Source organism: Glycine max, chromosome 5 (genome assembly GCF_000004515.6).
Source record: "Glycine max cultivar Williams 82 chromosome 5, Glycine_max_v4.0, whole genome shotgun sequence".
Classification (NCBI taxonomy): Eukaryota; Viridiplantae; Streptophyta; class Magnoliopsida; order Fabales; family Fabaceae; genus Glycine; species Glycine max.
The window spans coordinates 14,402,076-14,425,619 of record NC_038241.2 but is presented as its reverse complement, the minus strand read 5'-3'; the positions used below and the strand labels follow the sequence as shown (position 1 = coordinate 14,425,619).

Below are 23,544 nucleotides of genomic sequence, written 5' to 3'. Positions count from 1 at the left end.
CCCCCGTTGACGTGCTTAAGCCATTTTACTTAAGTCGTTTCTCGCTTAACTTAAAAATAAAATAAACTTCCACCGAACGTTTGAATTGTATTATCCATTAGCTTCGGTTAAAATAAATTCCGACCGTTCGGTCGTGCCGTAACCACGTTGGAAATCAAAAAAGAGGTAAAAATAATATAATAATCAAAAAACATCTTTTAGTAAAATAAAGCGGAAAATCAAGTGGACATTTTCTCTTTGGGATTTCTCATTCTTAATCGAATTGATTAATAACTAAAGTGAAACTAAAGGCTAAAATCAATTCGCCTAGTCAAGCTCGTCCATAAAAAATAGGCTTTTGAAGTTTGTCATTTCATTTCCTCACTAAGTAAAATGGATCATTTTTAAGGTCCAACGCCTTAAAATGACCACCACTTAAGTAAAAAAGAATCACTTGATAAGCAAGAACTACGTAGGTCTGAGTTCCTCATTGAGGATACGTAGGAGCAAAAGTCCCGCTTTTGTCGACCACCCCAAGAGATCGTTAATGGTCCGATGCCTTAACGTTTCTCTCCTTTCAAAAATAAGAGATCGTTAATGGTCCAATGCCTTAACGTTTCTCTCCTTTCAAAAATAAGAGATCGTTAATGGTCCAATGCCTTAGCGTTTCTCTCCTTTCAAAAACAAGAGATCGTTAATGGTCCAACACCTTAACGTTTCTCTCCTTTCAAAATCAAAAGACCGTTTAATGGTCCAAACACCTTAAATGACCTTTTGTTCAAATAAAAACATATTTTGCAAAAAAGACAAAAACAACTTAACCAAACACTTTGTTCCAAAAGAACTACGTAGGTCTGATTTTCTCATCCCAAATTGAGGAATACGTAGGAGCAAAGGGAAACACCCTTGTCGACCACAAAAAAGGAAAAAATATAAAAAGGGTATAAAGGATACAAGAACATAAAAATCAAAGTCATGTTTGCACATTCGATTAAAGGCTGCCGTCCCTTGGGACGGGCGTGTGGGGTGCTAATACCTTCCCCGTGCGTAAATACAACTCCCGAACCTTTCACTAAAAAGTTCGTAGATCGCGTCTTTTCCGGTTTTTCCGACGTTTTCCTCAAATAAACGTTGGTGGCGACTCCGCGCGTATTCCTTTCGTGGAACACGCATCCCGCGAGTCTCGCGTCGCCCTCCCGCCGAAGGGTAGGTTGCGACAGTTGGCGACTCCACTGGGGACTGTTTTTAGAGAGTTAGGCCATTTAATTTTGTGCAATGTTTTACCATGACTTACCCCTTTGTTGGTTTCCTTTCATTATGTTCTTGTGTATATAAACTCTTTGTTGCTTTTAGTGCATTTTAAAATGTATGCATGAAGTAAATATTTATTCATTTGATGCACACAAACACCAACACTATTTGCACACACTGTGAGTGAAAAAGGGCCCTATACCCGGGTTCATGGGAGCATAAGGAGTGGAGGTGAATCTGTGATCATGCTAGGTCTCCGACTTGCTTGATTACAGTGAACCCTTATCTAGAGCTTTTCTCTTTGAAAACCTATTGTTGCTAGTAGTCCCTACTGCTACAATATGTTCTTCGAAGGGGATGATACCTCTAGAAACCATCAAGAGAGATATAACTACCTTGGGGATTATTGCTAAAAGCCTAGTTAGTTCTCTCCCTTATAGGTCCCTTAAATAGGGGCACGAAGCAAACACGCTGCGTGCCATTTTTCACACTGCCATGCATGAGTATCATATACCCTTTTGCTTATGTTCGGTAAATATTGTCATACTGTGCACATTCCCGCATTATGTCTTTTGCATAGGCATTGCATATGGGTTCTGTCTTGATCCCTACTGTAAACAAACCAACGGAGGGTCCGTGTCGCCTTCTTAAAAACGTGCGTTGGGGCATTTCGCTACCCCTAGACATCGTATCTAAGAAGGGGACAAATTCCCCGAACCCCCGCTTTTCTAGATTGCATCTGCGTCATATGCATTCCATCATGCATTCATCCATCCCACCCATGATAGATGTCGGAGTTTTGATTCGCACTAGATTTTATTGCACTTTAGTAAAACATGGGATCAAGTCAAAAGCCTTCGCTTAAAAAGAGGTTTTATCAAGTCAAAATCAAGAGCTTAGAGGTCACCAGTTTACGAAAGTTGGGGCAATTAATGGGTCAACTTCAACGGCAAGCCTTCCGCAAAGCCTATGGTAAGATTTGGGACCTAGCTAGGGTAGAAGTCTCCATGGAACCAATTGCCTCCCTCGCCCAGTATTATGATCAGCCGTTGAGGTGCTTCATCTTTGGGGACTTCCAGCTATCACCAATGGTGGAAGAATTTGAAGAGATCCTAGGATGTCCTCTAGGGGGAAGGAAACCATACCTCTTCTCAGGGTTCTACCCCTCATTGGCCAAATCTCGGCGCAGGAATTAGACCGCCAAAGGCAAGTCGAAAATGGGGTGGTCGGAATACCGAGAAAATATTTGGAGGTAAAAGCAAGAATCTTGGCAGATAAAGGCGAGTGGACCCCATTCATAGATATTCTCACACTGTTGATTTTCGAGGGAGTCCTCTTTCCAAATGTGGATGGGTTGGTGGACCTGGCAGCGATCGACGTTTTTCTCGCCTATCATGACCACAAGGAAAGTCCGGTTGTCGCTATGCTAGCCGACCTATATGACACCTTCGACCGAAGATGTGAAGAAAGCAATGCAAGGATTGTTTGCTGTACTCCAGCTCTCTATGTGGGGCTGGTTTCACACCTTTTTCTCCAAGAAGGTAGGCCCGTCTATCCGCTACAAGGTTACTGCTCGTGCGTCGAAAAAGGAAAGGCGAATTGGGACCAACTCTTGGCTAGCATGGGGGGGCGTCTGTTAATTGGTTCCCTCGCTAGAAGGAAGGAAGAATCAAGATTCTATCTTCATGCGAAGGATGTCCAAATGTTCCCTTGATGGGAACAAAGGGTTGTATTAATTATAATCCCATTCTCGCCATAAGACAGCTTGGCTACCCCATGAGAGGAGCGCCATTAGACGAAAGCATCACGCCTTTCATCGCACGGGGTTTTAGTGACCACAACGCGAGGGTACTCCAAGGAGTTCGCAAGGCATGGGATGCGGCGTTAAGAAAGGACAGAGAGCTTAGGGGAAGCAGTAATGGGATCATCGGCGGCTATCATAAGTGGCTGAGAGTCCGAACACAAGGATTGGATTGGCTCCCAAATCTAAAGACTGTGAGGGACGATGAGGTTAAAGCTTCAGAAGAAAGTGATGAGGTACAAGCTCTAAAGGCAGAGCTTGAAAGAGCCCGAGTAGTCGAAGAGAAGTTCAAGTCCATAGCCATCAAAGTCTGAAAAGAGTATGATGAACTAAGGGACGTCAATATGGCCACCGCTGAAGCCTTGGAACGAGAAACCAAGAAGGCCCGAAAGGAAGAACACGTGCAAGCAAAGTTTTGAGGGGCTTTATAGGGCAGCAATAGTAAGCTCAAGCTCCGAAGAGGTGAAAGGAATCATCACGGGTCAAAGGCATGATCTTGAAGGACGAGCTAAAGGCTTACCTTAGGTCGAAAAGAAATTTGTCCCAACAGTTAAGCGAGACTGAAGGGAATATGTGGGCCGTCATCGATGAGTGCAAAGAGAAGCTAAATCTAGCGGCGACTCACGAGCAAAGGCTAGAGGATGAGTACGCCAAGATATCAGCAGAAAGCGAAGCAAGGGAGAGGGTAATTGATTCATGGCACCAAGAGGCAACAATGTGGACGGACCGATTTGCTCTTACTTTGAACAGGAGTTAAGAACTTCCCCGATTGCTAGCCAAGGCCAAAGCAATGGCGGACACCTACTCCGCCCCCAAGAAGATCCACGGACTTCTCAGCTATTGTCAACATATGATAGACTTAATGGACCATATGATTAGAAACCGCTAGGAAGTTTGTATTGTCGCTCAGATCTTGACTAGTTATAACTTTTTGAATAAAATGAGTTTATCCCACGTTTTTACTCCAAAAATCAGTGCGAATCAAATCACTCCCGCATTTTATCTCTAGCATGCATTGTATGTTGGTCTCGTCCTTTGTCACGGGAAGCCGGAAGGTCCATATCACCTTCTTAATTGTACACATGGGGCACTGCGCCCCCAAATGCGCAAGTAAGAAGAGATAATTTTCTGGGCTCTCGTGTCCGTAAAATGCATTCATATCATGCATCGCATAAGCATCTCTTCATAACATCATAATGGACATATCCTGTATTTGTCCGTTATCATATTCCAGCCTCACATTTTGCATGAGTCATGGCATCATCATATGCGTTCAACAAACTTTTTGATCTGCAAAATTGCATACCATTTGTTTTCATGTTTGCTCATCCTTGCGTTTTCCTCTACAAAACAAAAACAAAAAAGGGGAAGCGTGAAACTTCACACTACATTCTTAGTTGCATGTGTTAGGCACCATGAGCCAACCATGTTGGGATCATAAACCCGTTTCACTTAAAAACAAAATAATTGAACATGGTACCTAATGCATGGTTAACTAGGATATGGTGTTTCTTCGGGCATCTCAATTTCATAATTACATTTTCCATGCATAGCTTAAAGTATGCCCGAGTCATTCATCCCTATGAGATGTTGTTGAAGTATTGGCGATCAGAATTGCCATTCCTTGGATTATAGGGTTGAACCAAGCTCATGCTTTTACAAAAAGGTTCATCAAGTCAAGTTGAAATATGGAAGTAACCGTCTTGCAAAATTGGGGCAAAAGACGAATCGAGTCACATCACTGCTTCGTCTACTGCCAAACATATTTAGGATTATTGATGTCCTTGTTACTTCCAGTTTCACCTTGACAAAGATGTCATGGACCATGTTGAAAATCTAAATTGATTCAACCACATATCCTGCGTAAAAATTCGCAATACTTTAACTGTACATCATTCGCATACATCCATGCTTTTCATTGGTTGCATTGCTCATTGCATTCTTTCCTTGAAAAAATAAATAAAATAAAATAAAAATGATCTTAATCATTGTTATCAAAAAGAAAAAAAACATGCTTTACGACGTCCTCACCGAACTTGTGCTAGAGCTAGAGTAATGGGTGAAGCAGAGGAGGTGCAAGAGAAGATGAAGGCCGACATGGAGGCCATGAAAGAGCAAATGGCCACAATGATGGAGGCCATGATGAGCATGAAGAAGATAATGGAAGCCAATGCGGTTATAGTTGCCGCTACTAGCGCTGTCGCTAAGGTGAACCCGATGCTCCCATCTGGCCTCAAGCAAATGAATCATCCAACCTCAAATATGGTAGGCAAAGATTTGGGAAGTACGGATGACCCCATGATGTGCAAATTCAAAACAAGCACGCCTTCCCGCCATATGGCTTGCCTCTCAACTATACGCCACCCAATGTGGCGTACACTCCCAATAAGAATGTCAATAACTCCACTCCTATACCCATTGAAAGCCAGCAACCCCAAACTGATCATGCACATGTCTTTTAAACCGTGGAAGAGACCCATGAAATTCCCCATCACAATCTAGCCGACTTCGAGCCTTGGCTCGGATATGCCACGGAAGGGCAAGCAGTTGGTGGTATACCCCTACAAAACCCTTTGGAAGGCCCTCAATATCACCCACAACTACACCTCTTGCATTCCACGACAAGTAAAAACCCTCATGCTATGGCAGAAATGGGAAAGTTGGATCATCTAGAGGAAAGGCTCAGGGCCATTGAAGGAGGTGAAGATTATGCCTTTGCTAACCTAGGAAAGTTGTTCCTAATACCCAAACATGGTCATTCCCAAGTTCAAGGTGCTGGACTTTGACAAGTACAAGGGGACTACTTGTCTCAAGAACCATCTAAAGATGTATTGTCAGAAGATGGGGGAATACGCAAAAGATGAGGAATTGCTGATACATTCCTTCCAAGAAAGTCTTACTGGGGTAGCTGTTACCTGGTACACTAACTTGGAACCTTCCCGAGTCCATTCTTGGAAGGACCTAATGGTTGCCTGTGTTAGGCAGTATCAGTACAATTTTGATATGGTTCTGAATAGGATGCAACTACAAACAGTGTGCAAAAAGGGGGCACGAATCTTTCAAAGAATACGCCCAAAGATGGAGAGACTTGGCAACTCAAGTAGCACCCCCAAAAACAGAGAAAGAGATTATCATAATGATAGTAGACACGTGACCGGTGTTCTACTATGAAAAAAATGGTGGGTTACACACCTTCAAGTTTTACAGATTTGGTCTTCGCCAGCAAAAAGATCGAAGTGGATCCGAAAAGAGGCAAATTTGATCATCCTACTAGGACGACTGAGAAAACTGGGGCAAATGAAGAGGGTGAGAAAGAGGGAGAAACCCATGCTGTGACTGCCATTCCTATACGGCCAAGTTTCCCACCAACCCAACAATGTCATTACTCAGCCAATAACAAACCTCCTCCTTACCCACCACCCAGTTATCCACAAAGGCCATCCCTAAATCAACCACAAAGTCTGTCTACCGCACTTCCAATGACGAAAACCACCTTTAGCACAAACCAAAAAAAAAAAAAACACCAACAAAAAGGAATTTTGCAGCAAAAAGCCTGTAGGGTTCACCCCAAATTCCGTTGTCATATGCTAAACTTGATCCCATATCTACTTGATAATTCAAATGGTAGCCATAACCCTAGCCAAGGTTCATCAACCTCCATTTCTCCGAGAATACGACTCGAACGCAACGTGTGCTTGTCACGGAGAAGCCCCGGGGCGTTCCATTGAGCATTGTACGGCTCTGAAGCGTAAGGTGCAAGGTCTAATTGATACGGGCTGGCTGAAATTTGAGGAGAATCGCTTGTTGAATCCTAACATTAACAAGCAACACCCTACATGGGGCAATTCTGGAAGCTGTTGTTATGACTCATCAGGATTTCCAAGTTTATGCCATAAACCACAGTTACAATGTTAAATGATATAGATAAAATGGACATCCTCTCACGAACACATCTTTGCTTATTCAACTTCCACCGGAATGTGAGTGTAAGCCATTGGTCTGTTTGCTCAAGCAACCTGCGCTCCTGAGTGTTGACTTCCAAGACCGTTCAATCAGAGATTACTCATCTTGCACGTTGGTGGGGGTGCCGTAAAACAACGAGCAAAGTTCAAAACAAATAAGTTTCAAAATAAAAAATAAGTTTCAAAATAAAAAATAAAAAGGCATTTGATTGACTGTGTTTTCAAGTAAAAATATAGACGTTCATGTGACCTCATTTTGTCTTTTTAGAGAGAAGTGAGTTATCAAGAATAGGATGTTGGACAAATGGCCTCAGTTACCTTAAGAAAAAGGGGGGTTGAATTAAGATGCAAAGACTATTCCCCAATTGAACTATCAATCTCTCTTTTCGGATTAACAATGCATACAGGGATAACCCTTCCCTTGTGTTCAGGAATCCTCTACAACAAGAGACCCACGGTCTCTTAATCCCTTTTCAGAAATAAGAAGAAGAGAAGAAGAGGTCTCTCATAAAAGAGGTAGTTTGTAAAATGAAGATCAATCAAAAATTCCTTATTGAATAAGCAAGTGGTTGACCAAGGAATCTTTTTGAGAGGATAAGACATTTCAGTTCAGAAAAACTCTTGATCTTTCGAGAGGGTAAAACTGTTTGGGCAATGAAAACTCTCTTTAAAACATTTGAATGGCCATTCATAAAACATTTGAATAGATATGTCTCTTGGAAATTATTTTCTGAAAATCCCCTCTGGTAATCAATTACAAGACTTATGTAATCGATTACAGGTTTTAAAAATTTGAATTAAAACATTTTCAAACTGTTGGTAATCAATTACCAGAGAGCAAATCTCAATTTGAAATGATAGAATTCTTTGGTCAAACCTTTTGCTTCTTCAATTTGGAAACTTCTTCCTAAAGATTCTAAGAGATCAAACTTGATCATATATCTTGACTTTCTTGGATTCTTATCTTGAATAAAACTTAGAAGCATTTGATCCTTTGGCATCATTAAGACATCAAAACATCTTGCTTCTACATAGGAGTCATTTGACTTAATCCATCAACTGAAAGATCCTTCAACTATTTCTCGTCCTTGGAAAATTCTTTTTGCAAGAATCAACTGCTTCTTTCATTCTTCCTCACTACGAGGTCGTGAAAACAAGACAACACTTGGTACCTCTAAGCCCTACACTGGGGCAACGAAAGGCACCATACAAAAACCTCAAGCGAACCTAGGGGCAGATTAGAAGTTCTCACCCAATAGGTTCCCTCCTACAAGGTCATGACGAAAGGCAACGATTGGTACCTCAAAGCCTTACACTGGGGCAATGAGGGGCACCGTGCATGAGCCTCAAGTGAACATAGGGGCCGATCAAAAGTTCACACCCGTCGATGTTTTTAAACAAGAAAAAAAAAAGGGAGACAAGCCCTGGAATTTCAATAGATTGATTAATTATCAAACGACTCCATTCCCGTCACTCCAAAATGGTCAAGTGACTAAATCAAACAGAACATACACTCTGAGGGAGTTCCCGGAGAGATTTGCAAAAAGATGGGATGAGGTTGCATGAATTATCACCTCTTTCAAAAGGACAGTCAATCTGTGTTTTCCAAAAAAAATTAAATCAAAATCAAAATCACAAAATAGGGAAAGAATGTCATGAACATTGTACAACTTTCCATTACATTGCATTGTTTCATATGAAGTCCGCATTTACCAAATTTCACGACAAAGGTTGCATGCATCTGCATCCCTAAAAATCATGTTAACTGCATAGATTTCCTACATCTAATGTCCAAATCTTGTGGATTTGGGATGACCGGCCCTCTCGATGAGTCGATCTCTTGCTTTCTCATAAGGGTGGACCCTTGGGTACTTGTACCTATCACCTTGAGAGGACTACATGTCCTCGCCATCAGAGGACTGCATGTCCTCAACTTGAGAGGACTACATGTCCTCGCCATCAGAGGACCTCATGTCCTCGCCTTGAGAGGGTTGCACGCCCTCACCATCAGAGGACTACACGTCCTCGCCTTGAGAGGGCTACACGCCCTCACCTTGGGTACTAGTTACCCTCACCGTTGAGAGGACTACACGTCCTCGCCTTGAGAGGACTACACGTCCTCACCATCAGAGGGCTGCACGCCCTCACCATCAGAGGACTACACGTCCTCGCCTTGAGAGGGCTACACGCCCTCACCTTGGGTACTAGTTACCCTCACTATTGAGAGGACTACACGTCCTCGCCTTGAGAGGGCTACACGCCCTCACCTTGGGTACTAGTTACCCTCACCGTTGAGAGGACTACACGTCCTCGCCTTGAGAGGACTACACGTCCTCACCATCAGAGGGCTGCACGCCCTCACCATCAGAGGACTACACGTCCTCGCCTTGAGAGGGCTACACGCCCTCACCTTGGGTACTAGTTACCCTCACTATTGAGAGGACTACACGTCCTCGCCTTGAGAGGGCTACACGCCCTCACCTTGGGTACTAGTTACCCTCACCGTTGAGAGGACTACACGTCCTCGCCTTGAGAGGACTACACATCCTCACCATCAGAGGGCTGCACGCCCTCACCTCTAGAGGACTACATGTCCTCGCCTTGAGAGGGCTACACGCCCTCACCTTGGGTACTAGTTACCTTCACCTTCAGAGGACTACACGTCCTCGCCTTCAAAGGGTCATGTACCTTCAACTTCAGAGGACTACACGTCCTCGCCGTCAAAGGGTCATGTGCCTTCACCTTTGTAGGGCTACACGCCCTCACCTTTGTAGGGCTACACGCCCTCACCTTTAGAGGACTACACGTCCTCGCCATAAGAGGACTACATGTTCCCCATTTTCAAAGGGGGGCATGCCCTCACCTTTAGAGGATTGCACGTCCTTGCCATCATAGGACTACACTCCCTCGCCTTCGAAAGGCGACACGTCCTGAACTTCAGAGGGCTACACGCCCTCGCCTTTAGAGGACTACGCGTCCTCACTTTCAGTGGGCTCCATATCCACACCTTAAGATAATTTAAGGTCCTCTGTCCTTAAATGCTTAACCGAGACTTGCACTCCCGGTTAAGGGACCAGTAGTTTCCTTTTAACAGTTCCTGGGCCACCCCCTGATATTGGAGGAGGGCCAACTGTGCGAGCACAACCAGAGAGGGAGGCTATCACACAGCTACTATGCATACTGGGGCAAGATTTCACCCGTGCCACTGCAAAGAGAAGAGTGCGGACCATGCGCACCAACATGACCACTCTTACACAGATATAGATGACATTGCTACTTAGCAACATTCTGCCCAGCGACCGCATTGCCAATCTCCCCCTGCAAAAGTATCAGTTGGTCTGTGTCGTCCCGACGTGGGTAAGTATGCATATGGTTCAACTGATTTCTGATACCATCTATTGTTTGCAGGGATCGCACCCACAAAGACACCCAGTGGACCCGAAAAAGTCAAACAAGGCCCTGGGGTTTCCAGCTCTGGTTACGGGCCTCTATCAGTCCTACAGGGTGCCCGTACCCCCCCGGCAAGATCACGTCATCATAGGTAAGTATGCACATCGCTCAACTGATTTCTGATTTCATCTATTGTTTGCAGGGATCGCGCCTGCAAGACACCCAGTGGACCCGAAGAAGTCCAACAGGGTCTTGGAGTTGTCAAGCTCTAATTACGGGTCTCTGTTAGTTCTACGGAGTACCTGTCACCTCCAGCAAGGGCATCAGGCCCCCTACTAATCGAGCTTTCATCAAGAAGTACTGCGCCCCCAGGCAGGCGCAGGGCGAAACACCACAGCAGCATTGGGATGGCCGGTAGCGGGCAATAGACACACCGCCACCACCTCTAGAGTTCACCTCAGCTCATCCGCAAAAAGGTTAGAGCGTTGCCTACGACACATGGCCGACCAATAAGCGACCAAGTCCAAAGCCAAAGGTAAGCAAAGTACTAGGTCAATGACCGACAAGTCATAAGGCGTCCAGCTAAAGACGTTAAAGAAGCGCTACTAGGAGGCAACCTAGTACCTTTTGAATCTGTGCTTGTTATTTGATCACTTTTCATAGTAAGACACACCTAGTTGCTCATGATCCTAGGAATTTAAACGAGCACAAGCTCGGAAGGTAGTCATACCTCACAAAATATATATATGTATGTTTAGGTAGAAAGATACCTTAGATATGCATGTATGTAAACAAAAACACACTTCACAAAATATATATATGTATGGTAGCAAGATACCTTGGATATGCATGTATACAGCAAAAAATACCTCACAAAGCATATATATGTATGTTTAGGTGGCAAGATACCTTGGATATGCATGTATATAGCAAAAATACCTCACAAAAATATACACATGTTTAGGTAGCAAAATACCTCATGAAAAAAAAAAAAAAAAGAAAAAAAAGAAAACAAACAAGAAAAAGAAATAAACAAATGATAATGATAAAAAAAAGGAAGAAGGAGAAAAAAGAAAAAATAAGTTGTCAAGCTGAAAAACCAACATGCTTTTGAAAAGAGATGACTTCCAACTTTTCTTTGGAAAAATTCACTGGTCATAACTAGTTTTTGAAAAAATGTGTATACACCTGAAGGGTGAATGCTGTGAAGATTTTCCCAGACGCCCAAAATGGACTCGGATGAATGCACAAATTGATAAAAGAACATATTTTGGAAACGTTGGGTTGACTAAAATAGAGGAAATGAATCCTGAGCCCTAGCATTGCATGACCATAAAAATTTGACACTTGAGTGTCCGCATAGGTGCATGCATAACCAGTTTTGCATAAAATTTCCAAATCATCATTTTTGCATTTGTGTCATGGAAATAATGTGGGGCATCCCTTTTTATCCTTGAACCAAACCAAACCCTGACATGTATCATGTCTAGCCATTCTACAAGCCTTGAGCCAAAATCCCGACTCACCATAAACCTTGACCCAGGGTGAGAATGTCAATCCTTACCCTCGGAAGCAAAAAAGAATAGAAGGGAAATTTCCAATCAAAGAAAAAGAGAAGGAAAATTTCCAATGAAAGCAAAAAAAAAAAAAAGAAAAGAAGAAGAAGAAGAAAAAGAAGAAGAGAAAAGAAGGAAAATTCCCCAATCAAAGAGTGGGAGAAAGCAAAAAGAAAAGAAAGGAAATTCCCAATCAAAGAATGGGAGAAAGTAAAAAAGGAAGAAGAAGAAGGAAAGAAAGCTCCTGATCGGGGATCGAAGGAAAAACAGAAGAAATGTGCAGAGAGGTCTTTGGACCGGACAATATCTGAACAATACAGAATTGTCACCAAATGAACAAAAAAGAAGGAAAGGAAACCACGACCTAAAATAGTCTTCTCCCTTTGATTACCAACCAAAATCCCGTGCGCTAGCGACTTTTTTTTCTCGCCCCGCACTAAACAAAAAAACAGAAAAGAAAAAGCCAGAAAAATCAAAAGCCAAAAACACACAAAAGCCAAAAAAAAAAAACCATCAAAAGAACCCATTCCCAAGAGAAGTCCTATTGATCCATGATCACGCATGTAATTTTTGATTTGATAGGAAATAATTTGCAAAGTCAAGTCATGACATATCTATGGTTCGGAATTAGGATGAAACACTTACCTGTGCGAAATTGATACACTTTGAGTGGATTTCTTCTATTTTTGTCGAACCCAGTGTTTCCTCTAAATGGTCATTTAGAAACGAAATGCTAACATCCAAAATCTCATTTATGGTTATGGGAGATTTCATCAGCAGACTCTCCTTCCCCGGTAGACGCATTGTTTTTCACTCAAAAAAGCATATGCTGCTCTAAATCAGTTGGAATATTTGTCTCTTTGCTAAAGCATGTTTGCATTTTAGTGGAGAAAACACCGAGACTTTTTCCAGTCTCACAAGTTATCCAGAACTACGTAGGTCTGAATTCCTCATTGGAGGATACGTAGGAGCAAGAGCCTCGCTTTTGTCGACCACACCGCCTTTTGTTGCCATAACTCAAGAGCCGGTAGCCCGCGGAGACACCTTACGGTTATCCGCACCTCGTCATTCAGTGACCCCAAGTGTGATTGACGAGCAGAGGCCAATGTGGTCATCTGCGCCCTTTCCGGAGATGTCAGCATTTTCCGATGGAGACTTTTCAAGTCTCACAAGTTATCCAGAACTACGTAGGTCTGAGTTCCTCATTGGAGGATACGTAGGAGCAAGAGCTTTGCTTTTGTCGGCCGCCCCATAATCTTTGTCATACTGACCCTGAGGTCATGTGACGCGCACCCTTTTTGTCATCCAGAGGCGGCGGGCCCGATGACAAGCAGAGACCAAGTTTGGTCATTCTGCACCCATGATACGCGGAGATACCTTACGGTTATCCGCACCCTTTTGTCATCCAGAGGCGGCGGGCCCGATGACAAGCAGAGACCAAGTTTGGTCATTCTGCACCCATGATACGCGGAGATACCTTACGGTTATCCGCACCCTTTTGTCATCCAGAGGCGGCGGGCCCGATGACAAGCAGAGACCAAGTTTGGTCATTCTGCACCCATGATACGCGGAGATACCTTACGGTTATCCGCACCCTTTTGTCATCCAGAGGCGGCGGGCCCGATGACAAGCAGAGACCAAGTTTGGTCATTCTGCACCCATGATACGCGGAGATACCTTACGGTTATCCGCACCCCTTTGCCATTCAGACACAGTCGTGTCCGATGGCACGCAGAGACCAAGTTTGGTCATTCTGCACCCATGATACGCGGAGATACCTTATGGTTATTCGCACCCCTTTTGTCATCCAGAGGCGGCGGGCCCGATGACAAGCAGAGACCAAGTTTGGTCATTCTGCACCCATGATACGTGGAGATACCTTACGGTTATCCGCACCCCTTTGCCATTCAGACACAGTCGTGTCCGATGGCACGCAGAGACCAAGTTTGGTCATTCTGCACCCATGATACGCGGAGATACCTTATGGTTATTCGCACCCCTTTTGTCATCCAGAGGCGGCGGGCCCGATGACAAGCAGAGACCAAGTTTGGTCATTCTGCACCCATGATACGCGGAGATACCTTACGGTTATCCGCACCCCTTTGCCATTCAGACACAGTCGTGTCCGATGGCACGCAGAGACCAAGTTTGGTCATTCTGCACCCATGATACGCGGAGATACCCTATGGTTATCCGCACCCCTTTGCCATTCAGACACAGTCGTGTCCGATGGCACGCAGAAACCAAGTTTGGTCATTCTGCACCCATGATACGCGGAGATACCTTATGGTTATTCGCACCCTTTTGTCATCCAGAGGCGGCGGGCCCGATGACAAGCAGAGGCCAAGTTTGGTCATTCTGCACCCATGATACGCGGAGATACCTTATGGTTATTCGCACCCATTCTTTTGCTATCTGTAAGACAGAACGCTTGATAGCATGCAGAGGCTGACACAGTCTTCTGCACCTTTTGTTCCTCCGGGAACAACAAAGTCATTTACATGCGGAAATTTCATGGTCGCCCGCGACTCTCGTCAGCCGAGAGGAGCGAAATTAGTGTCATACACTGATTTTCGTCCGGGGACCTTTGCTTGATGACATGAGACCATTCTTTGGTCCTTGTGAGGTGCTTGGCATCCATCATTAGGCAATTTGTGAAATCCTAGGAACGACAAGTCACGGTCACCCGCGACTCTCGTCAACCGAGAGGAGCGAAATTAGTGTCATACACTGATTTTCGGGGACCTTTGCTTGATGACATGCGACCATTCTTTGGTCCTTGTGAGGTGCTTGGCACCCATCATTAGGCAATTTGTGAAATTATGGGAACAACAAGTCATTTGCATGTGGAGATTTTATGGTCACCTGCGACTCTCGCCAAATCGAGAGGAACGAAATTAGTGTCTTATCTTTACTTTCCTTTTATCTCCAATAAAAGACAAGTAAAGAGGGGCAACTGTCATACCCTAATTTCGTCCGGGGACCTTTGCTCGATGACGTGCGACCATTCTTTGGTCCTCGTGAGGTGCTTGGCACCCATCATTAGGCAATTTATGAAATTCCAGGACATGCCGAAAAACCAAAAAAATATTGATGCACAATCCGTAAGTTTCCGTGACACACCGGAAATCAAATGGAAGCATCGTTGCATAATTAAGTGAGGTTCCGTAACATTCCGTAAGTCAAAAAGGGGATGATTATGTAATCCGCAAGGTTCCGTAACATTACGGAAAGAAAACAAGTATCGTTACGAAATTCGTAAGTTTCCGTAACTTTACGAAAAAAGAATCACCAAAAAACAGTAGAGGGGGGTGTACTTAGTAAAAATGGGGGTGCAAATAGCACCCAGGCCCACTTGGGCCCTCCAGAAGATTCCTCCAGAAGGCGGTTGCTTCTGGAGGAAGCAACCCTGCTCGCCTGGGCGAGCTGAGCTCGCCTGGGCGAGCTGGGCGGCAACCACCTCCCCTATTTTGCTATAAATAGGGGAGGAATGCAAGAAGAAAAAGGTCCAGCCCCTTAGGCACTTCTCTCTCTTTCGAATTTGCTTGGAAAAATTGTTTCCGTGAAAAAAATCTAAGCCGAGGCGCTTCCGAAACGTTTCCGTAACGTTTTCCGTGAGGAATCTCGCAAAGGTTTCAACCGTTCTTCGACGTTCTTCATTCGTTCTTCATCGTTCTTCGATCTTCAACGGGTAAGTACCTCGAACCAAGCTTTTCGATTCATTCTATGCACCCGTAGTGGTCCACATTGTGTTTCGTGCATTTTGATTCTCGTTTTGTTTACTTTTTATACCCCCCGTTGACGTGCTTAAGCCATTTTACTTAAGTCGTTTCTCGCTTAACTTAAAAATAAAATAAACTTCCACCGAACGTTTGAATTGTATTATCCATTAGCTTCGGTTAAAATAAATTCCGACCGTTCGGTCGTGCCGTAACCACGTTGGAAATCAAAAAAGAGGTAAAAATAATATAATAATCAAAAAACATCTTTTAGTAAAATAAAGCGGAAAATCAAGTGGACATTTTCTCTTTGGGATTTCTCATTCTTAATCGAATTGATTAATAACTAAAGTGAAACTAAAGGCTAAAATCAATTCGCCTAGTCAAGCTCGTCCATAAAAAATAGGCTTTTGAAGTTTGTCATTTCATTTCCTCACTAAGTAAAATGGATCATTTTTAAGGTCCAACGCCTTAAAATGACCACCACTTAAGTAAAAAAGAATCACTTGATAAGCAAGAACTACGTAGGTCTGAGTTCCTCATTGAGGATACGTAGGAGCAAAAGTCCCGCTTTTGTCGACCACCCCAAGAGATCGTTAATGGTCCGATGCCTTAACGTTTCTCTCCTTTCAAAAATAAGAGATCGTTAATGGTCCAATGCCCTAACGTTTCTCTCCTTTCAAAAATAAGAGATCGTTAATGGTCCAATGCCTTAGCGTTTCTCTCCTTTCAAAAACAAGAGATCGTTAATGGTCCAACACCTTAACGTTTCTCTCCTTTCAAAATCAAAAGACCGTTTAATGGTCCAAACACCTTAAATGACCTTTTGTTCAAATAAAAACATATTTTGCAAAAAAGACAAAAACAACTTAACCAAACACTTTGTTCCAAAAGAACTACGTAGGTCTGATTTTCTCATCCCAAATTGAGGAATACGTAGGAGCAAAGGGAAACACCCTTGTCGACCACAAAAAAGGAAAAAATATAAAAAGGGTATAAAGGATACAAGAACATAAAAATCAAAGTCATGTTTGCACATTCGATTAAAGGCTGCCGTCCCTTGGGACGGGCGTGTGGGGTGCTAATACCTTCCCCGTGCGTAAATACAACTCCCGAACCTTTCACTAAAAAGTTCGTAGATCGCGTCTTTTCCGGTTTTTCCGACGTTTTCCTCAAATAAACGTTGGTGGCGACTCCGCGCGTATTCCTTTCGTGGAACACGCATCCCGCGAGTCTCGCGTCGCCCTCCCGCCGAAGGGTAGGTTGCGACACATGTTTAGGTAGCAAAATACCTCATGAGAAAAAAAAAACAAACAAAAAAAAAAACAAACAAGAAAAAGAAATAAACAAATGATAAAAAAAAAGAAAAATAAGTTGTCTAGCTAAAAACCGACATGCTTTTGAAAAGAGATGATTTCCAACTTTTCTTTGAAAAAATTCATTGATCATAACCAATTTTTGGAAAATGTGTCTACACCTGAAGGGTGAATGCTGTGAAATTTCCCCGGACGCCCGAAATGGACTCGGATGAATGCACAAATGGATAAAACAACATATTTTGGAAACATTGGGTTGATTTAAAATAGAGGAAATGAATCCTGAGCCTTAGCATCACATGACCATAAAAATTTGACACTTGAGTGTCCGCATAGGTGCATGCATGACCAGTTTTGCATGAAGTTTCCAAATCATCATTTTTGCATTTGTGTCATGGAAATAATGTGGGGCATCCCTTTTAATCCTTGAACCAAACCAAACCCTGACATGTATCATGTCTAGCCATTCTACAAGCCTTGAGCCAAAATCCTAACTCACCATAAACCTTGACCCAGGGTGAGAATGTCAATCCTTACCCTCGGAAGCAAAAAAAGAAGAGAAGGAAAATTTCCAATCAAAGATAAAGCAGAAAAAAGAAGAGAAGGAAAATTTCCAATCAAAGAGTGGGAGAAAGAAAAAAGAAAAGAAAGAAAATTCCCAACCAAAGAATGGAAGAAAGTAAAAAAGAAGAAAGCTCCTGGTCAAAGAAACCAAAAGAAATGTGCAGAGAGGTCTTTGGACCAGACAATATCTGAACAATACAGAATTGTCACCAAATGAACAAAAAGAAGGAAAGGAAACCACGACCTAAAATGGTCTTCCCCCTTTAAATTGCCAACCAAAATCTTGTGCGCTAGCGACTTTTTCGCCCCGCACTAAACAAAAACAGAAAAGGAAAAAGCCAACCAAAAATCAAAAGCCAAAAACACACAAAAGCCGAAAAGCCCATCAAAAGAACCCATTCCCAAGGGAAGTCCTATTGATCCATGATCACGCATGTAATTTTTGATTTGATAGGAAATAAATTGCAAAATCAAGTCATGACATATCTATGGTTCGGAATTAGGATGAAACACTTACCTGTGCGAGATTGATACACTTTGAGTGATTTTCTTCTATTTTTGTCGAACCCAGTGTTTCCTCTAAATGGTCATTTAGAAACGAAATGCTGACATCCAAAATCTCATTTATGGTTATGGGGGGGTTTCATCAGCAGACTCTCCTTCCCCGATAGACGCATTGTTTTTCACTCAAAAAAGCATATGCTGCTCTAAATCAATTGGAATATTTGTCTCTTTGCTAAAGCATGTTTGCATTTTAGTGGAGAAAACACCGAGACTTTTTTAAGTCTCACAAGTTATCCAGAACTACGTAGGTCTGAGTTCCTCATTGGAGGATACGTAGGAGCAAGAGCCTCGCTTTTGTCAACCACGCCACCTTTTGCTGTCATGACCCAAGAGCTGGTAACCCGCGAAGACACCTTACGGTTATCCGCACCTCGTCATTCAGTGACCCCAAGTGTGATTGATGAGCAAAGGCCAGTGTGGTCATTTGCACCCTTTCCGGAGATGTCAACATCTTCCGGTCGAGACTTTTTCAAGTCTCACAAGTTATCTAGAACTACGTAGGTCTGAGTTCCTCATTGGAGGATACGTAGGAGCAAGAGCGTTGCTTTTGTCGGCCGCCCAACAAGATCTGTCATACTGACCCTGAGGTCATGTGACATGCGGAGACAAAATTTGGTCATTCCGCACCCCTTTGCCATTCAGACACAGTCGTGTCCGATGGTACGCAGAGACAAAATTTGGTCATTCTGCACCCTTTGTCATCCAGAGGCGGCGGGCCCGATGACATGCGGAGACAAAATTTGGTCATTCCGCACCCTTTGCCATTCAGACACAGTCGTGTCCGATGGCGCGCAGAGACAAAATTTGGTCATTCTGCACCCTTTGTCATCCAGAGGCGGCGGGCCCGATGACATGCGGAGACAAAATTTGGTCATTCCGCACCCCTTTGCCATTCAGACACAGTCGTGTCCGATGGCGCGCAAAGACAAAATTTGGTCATTCTGCACCCTTTGTCATCCAGAGGCGGCGGGCCCGATGACACGCGGAGGTTTACATCATCTTCCGCACTCACAAGATCTGTCATACTGACTTTTGAGTCACGCTGACGGGCGGAAATACCCGAGTGGTTATCCGTATAAACATTCTTTTGCTATCTGTAAGACAGAACGCTTGATAGCATGCAGAGACTGACATCGTCTTCTGCACCTTTTGTTCCTCCGGGAACAACAAGTCATTTACATGCGGAAATTTTATGGTCACCCGCGACTCTCGTCAATCGAGAGGAACGAAATTAGTGTCATACCCTAATTTCGTCTGGGGACCTTTGCTTGATGACATGCGACCTTTCTTTGATCCTTGTGAGGTGCTTGGCAACCATCATTAGGCAATTTGTGAAATTCCGGGAACAACAAGTCATTTGCATGTGGAGATTTTATGGTCACCCGCGACTCTTGTCAAATCGAGAGGAACGAAATTAGTGTCTTATCTTTACTTTCCTTTTATCTCCAATAAAAGACAAGTAAAGAGGGGCAACTGTCATACCCTAATTTCGTCCAGGGACCTTTGCTTGATGACATGCGACTTTTCTTTGGTCCTTGCAAGGTGCTAGGCACCCATCATTAGGCAATTTGTGAAATTCCAGGACATGCCGGAAAACCAAAAAAATATTGATGCACAATCCGTAAGTTTCCGTGACACACCGGAAATCAAATGGAAGCATCGTTGCTTAATTAAGTGAGGTTCCGTAACATTCCGTAAGTCAAAAAGGGGATGATTATGTAATCCGCAAGGTTCCGTAACATTACGGAAAGAAAACAAGTATCGTTACGAAATTCGTAAGTTTCCGTAACTTTACGAAAAAAGAATCACCAAAAAAAAGTAGAGGGGGTGTACTTAGTAAAAATGGGGGTGCAAATAGCACCCAGGCCCACTTGGGCCCTCCAGAATATTCCTCCAGAAGGCTGTTGCTTCTGGAGGAAGCAACCTGGCTCGCCTGGGCGAGCTGGGCGAGCTGGGCGGCAAGCATCTCCCCTATTTTGCTATAAATAGGGGAGGAAGTGAAGAAGAAAAGGGTTCAGCCCCTTAGGCACTTCTCTCTCTTTCGAATTTGCTTGGAAAAATTGTTTCCGTGAAGAAAATCTAAGCCGAGGCTCTTCCGAAACGTTTCCGTAACTTTTTCCGTGGAGAATTTCGCAAAGGTTTCAACCGTTCTTCGACGTTCTTCATTCGTTCTTCATCGTTCTTCGATCTTCAACGGGTAAGTACCTCGAACCAAGCTTTTTCGATTCATTCTATGTACCCATGGTGGTCCACATTGTGTTTTGTGTATTTCTATTCTCGTTTCATTTACTTTTTATACCCCCTGTTGACGTGCTTAAGCCATTTTACTTAAGTCATTTCTCGCTTAACTTAAAAATAAAATAAATTTCCACCGAACGTTTGAATTGTATTATCCGTTAACTTCGGTTAAAATAAATTCCGACCGTTCGGTCGTGCCGCAACCACGTTGGAAATCAAAAAAGAGGTCAAAAATAATATAACAATCAAAAAAACATCTTTTAGGTAAAATAAAGCGGAAAATCAATCGGACGTTTTCTCTTTGGGATTTCTCATTCTTAACCGAATTGACTAATAACTAAAGTGAAACTAAGGCTAAAATCAAATCGCCTAGTCAAGCTTGTCCATAAAAATAGGTTTTTGAAGTTTGTCATTTCAATTTCTTACTAAGTAAATGGATCATTTTTCAAGGTCCAACGCCTTAAAATGGTCACCTCTTAAGTAAAAAAAAAGAATCACTTGATAAGAAAGAACTACGTAGGTCTGATTTCCTCGTCGCAAATTGAGGAATACGTAGGAGCAAAGGGAAACACCCTTGTCGACCACAAAAAAGAAAAAATATAAAAAGGGTATAAAGGATATAAGGACATAAAAGGGAACATAAAAATCAAAGTCATGTTTGCACATTCGATTAAAGGCTGCCGTCCCTTGGGACGGACGTGTGGGGTGCTAATACCTTCCCCGTGCGTAAATACAACTCCCGAACCTTTCACTTAAAAGTTCGTAGATCGCGTCTTTTCCGACGTTTTCCTCAAATAAACGTTGGTGGCGACTCTGCGCGTATTCCTTTCGTGGAACACGCATCCAGCGAGTCTCGCGTCGCCCTCCCGCCGAAGGGTAGGTTGCGATAAAGGGAGAGGGAGAGAAGAGCACGAAATTTTGTGCTCTAAATGAGCTCTGAAATCTGAAGTTTAATATTCAAATCATCAAAGTTGAAAAAAATGCACACACATGACCTCTATTTATAGCCCTTGTCACACAAAATTGGAGGGAAATTCAAATTTCACTTGAATTTGAAATTGAATTTGTGGAGCCAAACTTTGGAGCCAAAATTTCACTAATTATGATTAGTGAATTTTAGTTATGGTTCAGCCCACTAATCCAAGATCAATTCCAAGATTCTCCACTAAGTGTGCTTAGGTGTCATGAGGCATGAAAAGCATGAAGGACATGCGCAAAGTGTGACTATATGATGTGGCAATGGGGTGTAGTAAGCAAATGTTCACCTCCCCCTCTAAAATTTAATTGGATTGGGCTTCTACCAATTCAATTAAATTTATTTCCAACCACACACATCAAATATCCATTTAGTGCATGTGAAATTACAAAACTACCCCTAATACAAAAACTAGTCTAGGTGCCCTAAAATACAAGGGCTGAAAAATCCTATATTTCTAGGGTACCCTACCTACATTATGGAGCCCTAAATACAAGGCCCAAAAATAATGAAACCTTAATCTAATATTTACAAAGATAAGCGGGTTCGTACTTAGCCTATGGGCCCGAAATCTACCCTAAGGCTCATAAGAACCCTAGGGCCTTCTCTTGCATCTCTGGCCCAATCTACTTGGAGTTTTTCTATCCAATGCCTTGCGGGGTAGGATTGCATCATTATGTCTGCAACTTGATCTTCAGACCTACAAAAATCCAATTCAAGTTTCTCCTTACTCACTTGATCACGTAGGAAATGAAACTTGGTTTCAATATGTTTACTCCTGCCATGTGCCACAGGATGCTTAGCTAAATCAATTGCTGATTTGTTATCCATCAACAACCTCATAGGATTGCAATTTCTCAAGTTTAGTTCTTCCATTAAAGCTTCCAGCCATAGAGCTTGACAGGCTGCCATAGCAGCAACAATATATTCTGCTTCACATGTTGACAAAGCAACTACACTCTGCTTCTTTGAGCACCAGGAGATTGGTGATGTTCCAAATTTGAAAACATACCCAGCAGTGCTTTTCCTATCATCCTTATCACCACACCAATCTGAATCACTATAACCAAACACTTCTCCTTCTATATTCTTCTGACTGTAAGGATATAAAATGCCAAGATCCAATGTTCCTTTCACATACCTCAAAATCCTCTTTGCTGCCAAGAAGTGAGGTGTCTTTGGTTTCTCCATAAACCTGCTTATCAACCCAACACAATAGGCAATATCAGGTCTGGTGTTACATAGGTACCTCAATGAGCCTACAATTTGCTTGTACAAGGTAGGATCAACTTCTTTCTCATCCCCATCTATTTGCAGCTTAATTCTAGTTTCAGTTGGTGTGATAACAGAATTGCAATCCATCATATTGAAACTTTTTAGGATGTCTTGTGCATACTTCTTTTGATGCATGAAAATCCCTTTACTAGTAGAAACAAATTCAATACCCAGGAAGTATGATAGTTCACCAAGATCAGACATTTCAAATTCATCCATTATTCTTCCTTTGAACACTTTTATATCTTCTTTACTACTGCCAGTCACTAGCAAACCATCTACATAGAGACATATTATCAAAAACTCACCAGAATTTGTGTTTCTGACATAAACTCCATGCTCAGTAGTGCACTTGGTGAAATTCTGCTGGACTAGGAAGCTATCAATTTTCATATTCCAGGCTCTAGGGGCCTACTTGAGTCCATATAGTGCCTTTTTCAACTTGTAGACTTTATCCTCTTGTCCTACAACTACATAACCAGGTGGTTGAGTTATGTAGATTTCTTCTTCAAGTGGCCCATTCAAAAATGCTGACTTCACATCCAAATGATATAAAGACCAATTTCTGTTGCAAGCAGCTGCCACAATGAGCCTAACAGTTTCAAGTCTTGCAACTGGAGCAAAAACCTCATTATAATCCAAGCCATGTTTTTGTAGAAATCCCCTTGCTACTAATCTTTCCTTATACTTGGACACATCTCCATTAGGCTTTACCTTAGTCTTATAGACCCACTTCACATCAATTGGTCTTTTTCCTTGAGGCAAATGGACTAACTCCCAAGTCTAATTCTTCTCAATTGATCTCAATTCTTCTTCCATAGCTGCTCTCCAATGTGAACTTTGTGAGGCTTCATCATGACTCATTGGTTCTGATTCAGCAAGTAGAGCAAAGTGCACAAAATCCCCTTCTGCAGTGATTGTTGTATCAGGATACAATTCATATTCTCTGAGTG

General features: G+C 42.9%; 1 protein-coding gene across 1 annotated transcript in view; it reads right to left on the bottom strand.

Annotated features, from left to right (window-relative positions):
• LOC106798815 (uncharacterized mitochondrial protein AtMg00810-like) overlaps nucleotides 1–22,984 on the bottom strand; it is a 47,994-nt gene extending 25,010 nt beyond the window's left edge. Inside the window, exon 1 of the mRNA XM_014775990.1 lies at nucleotides 22,052–22,984. Within this exon, the coding sequence (XP_014631476.1) occupies nucleotides 22,052–22,984 (933 nt within the window). The remainder of the gene's footprint in view (nucleotides 1–22,051) is intronic.
• Between the last annotated feature and the right edge of the window lie 560 nt (nucleotides 22,985–23,544).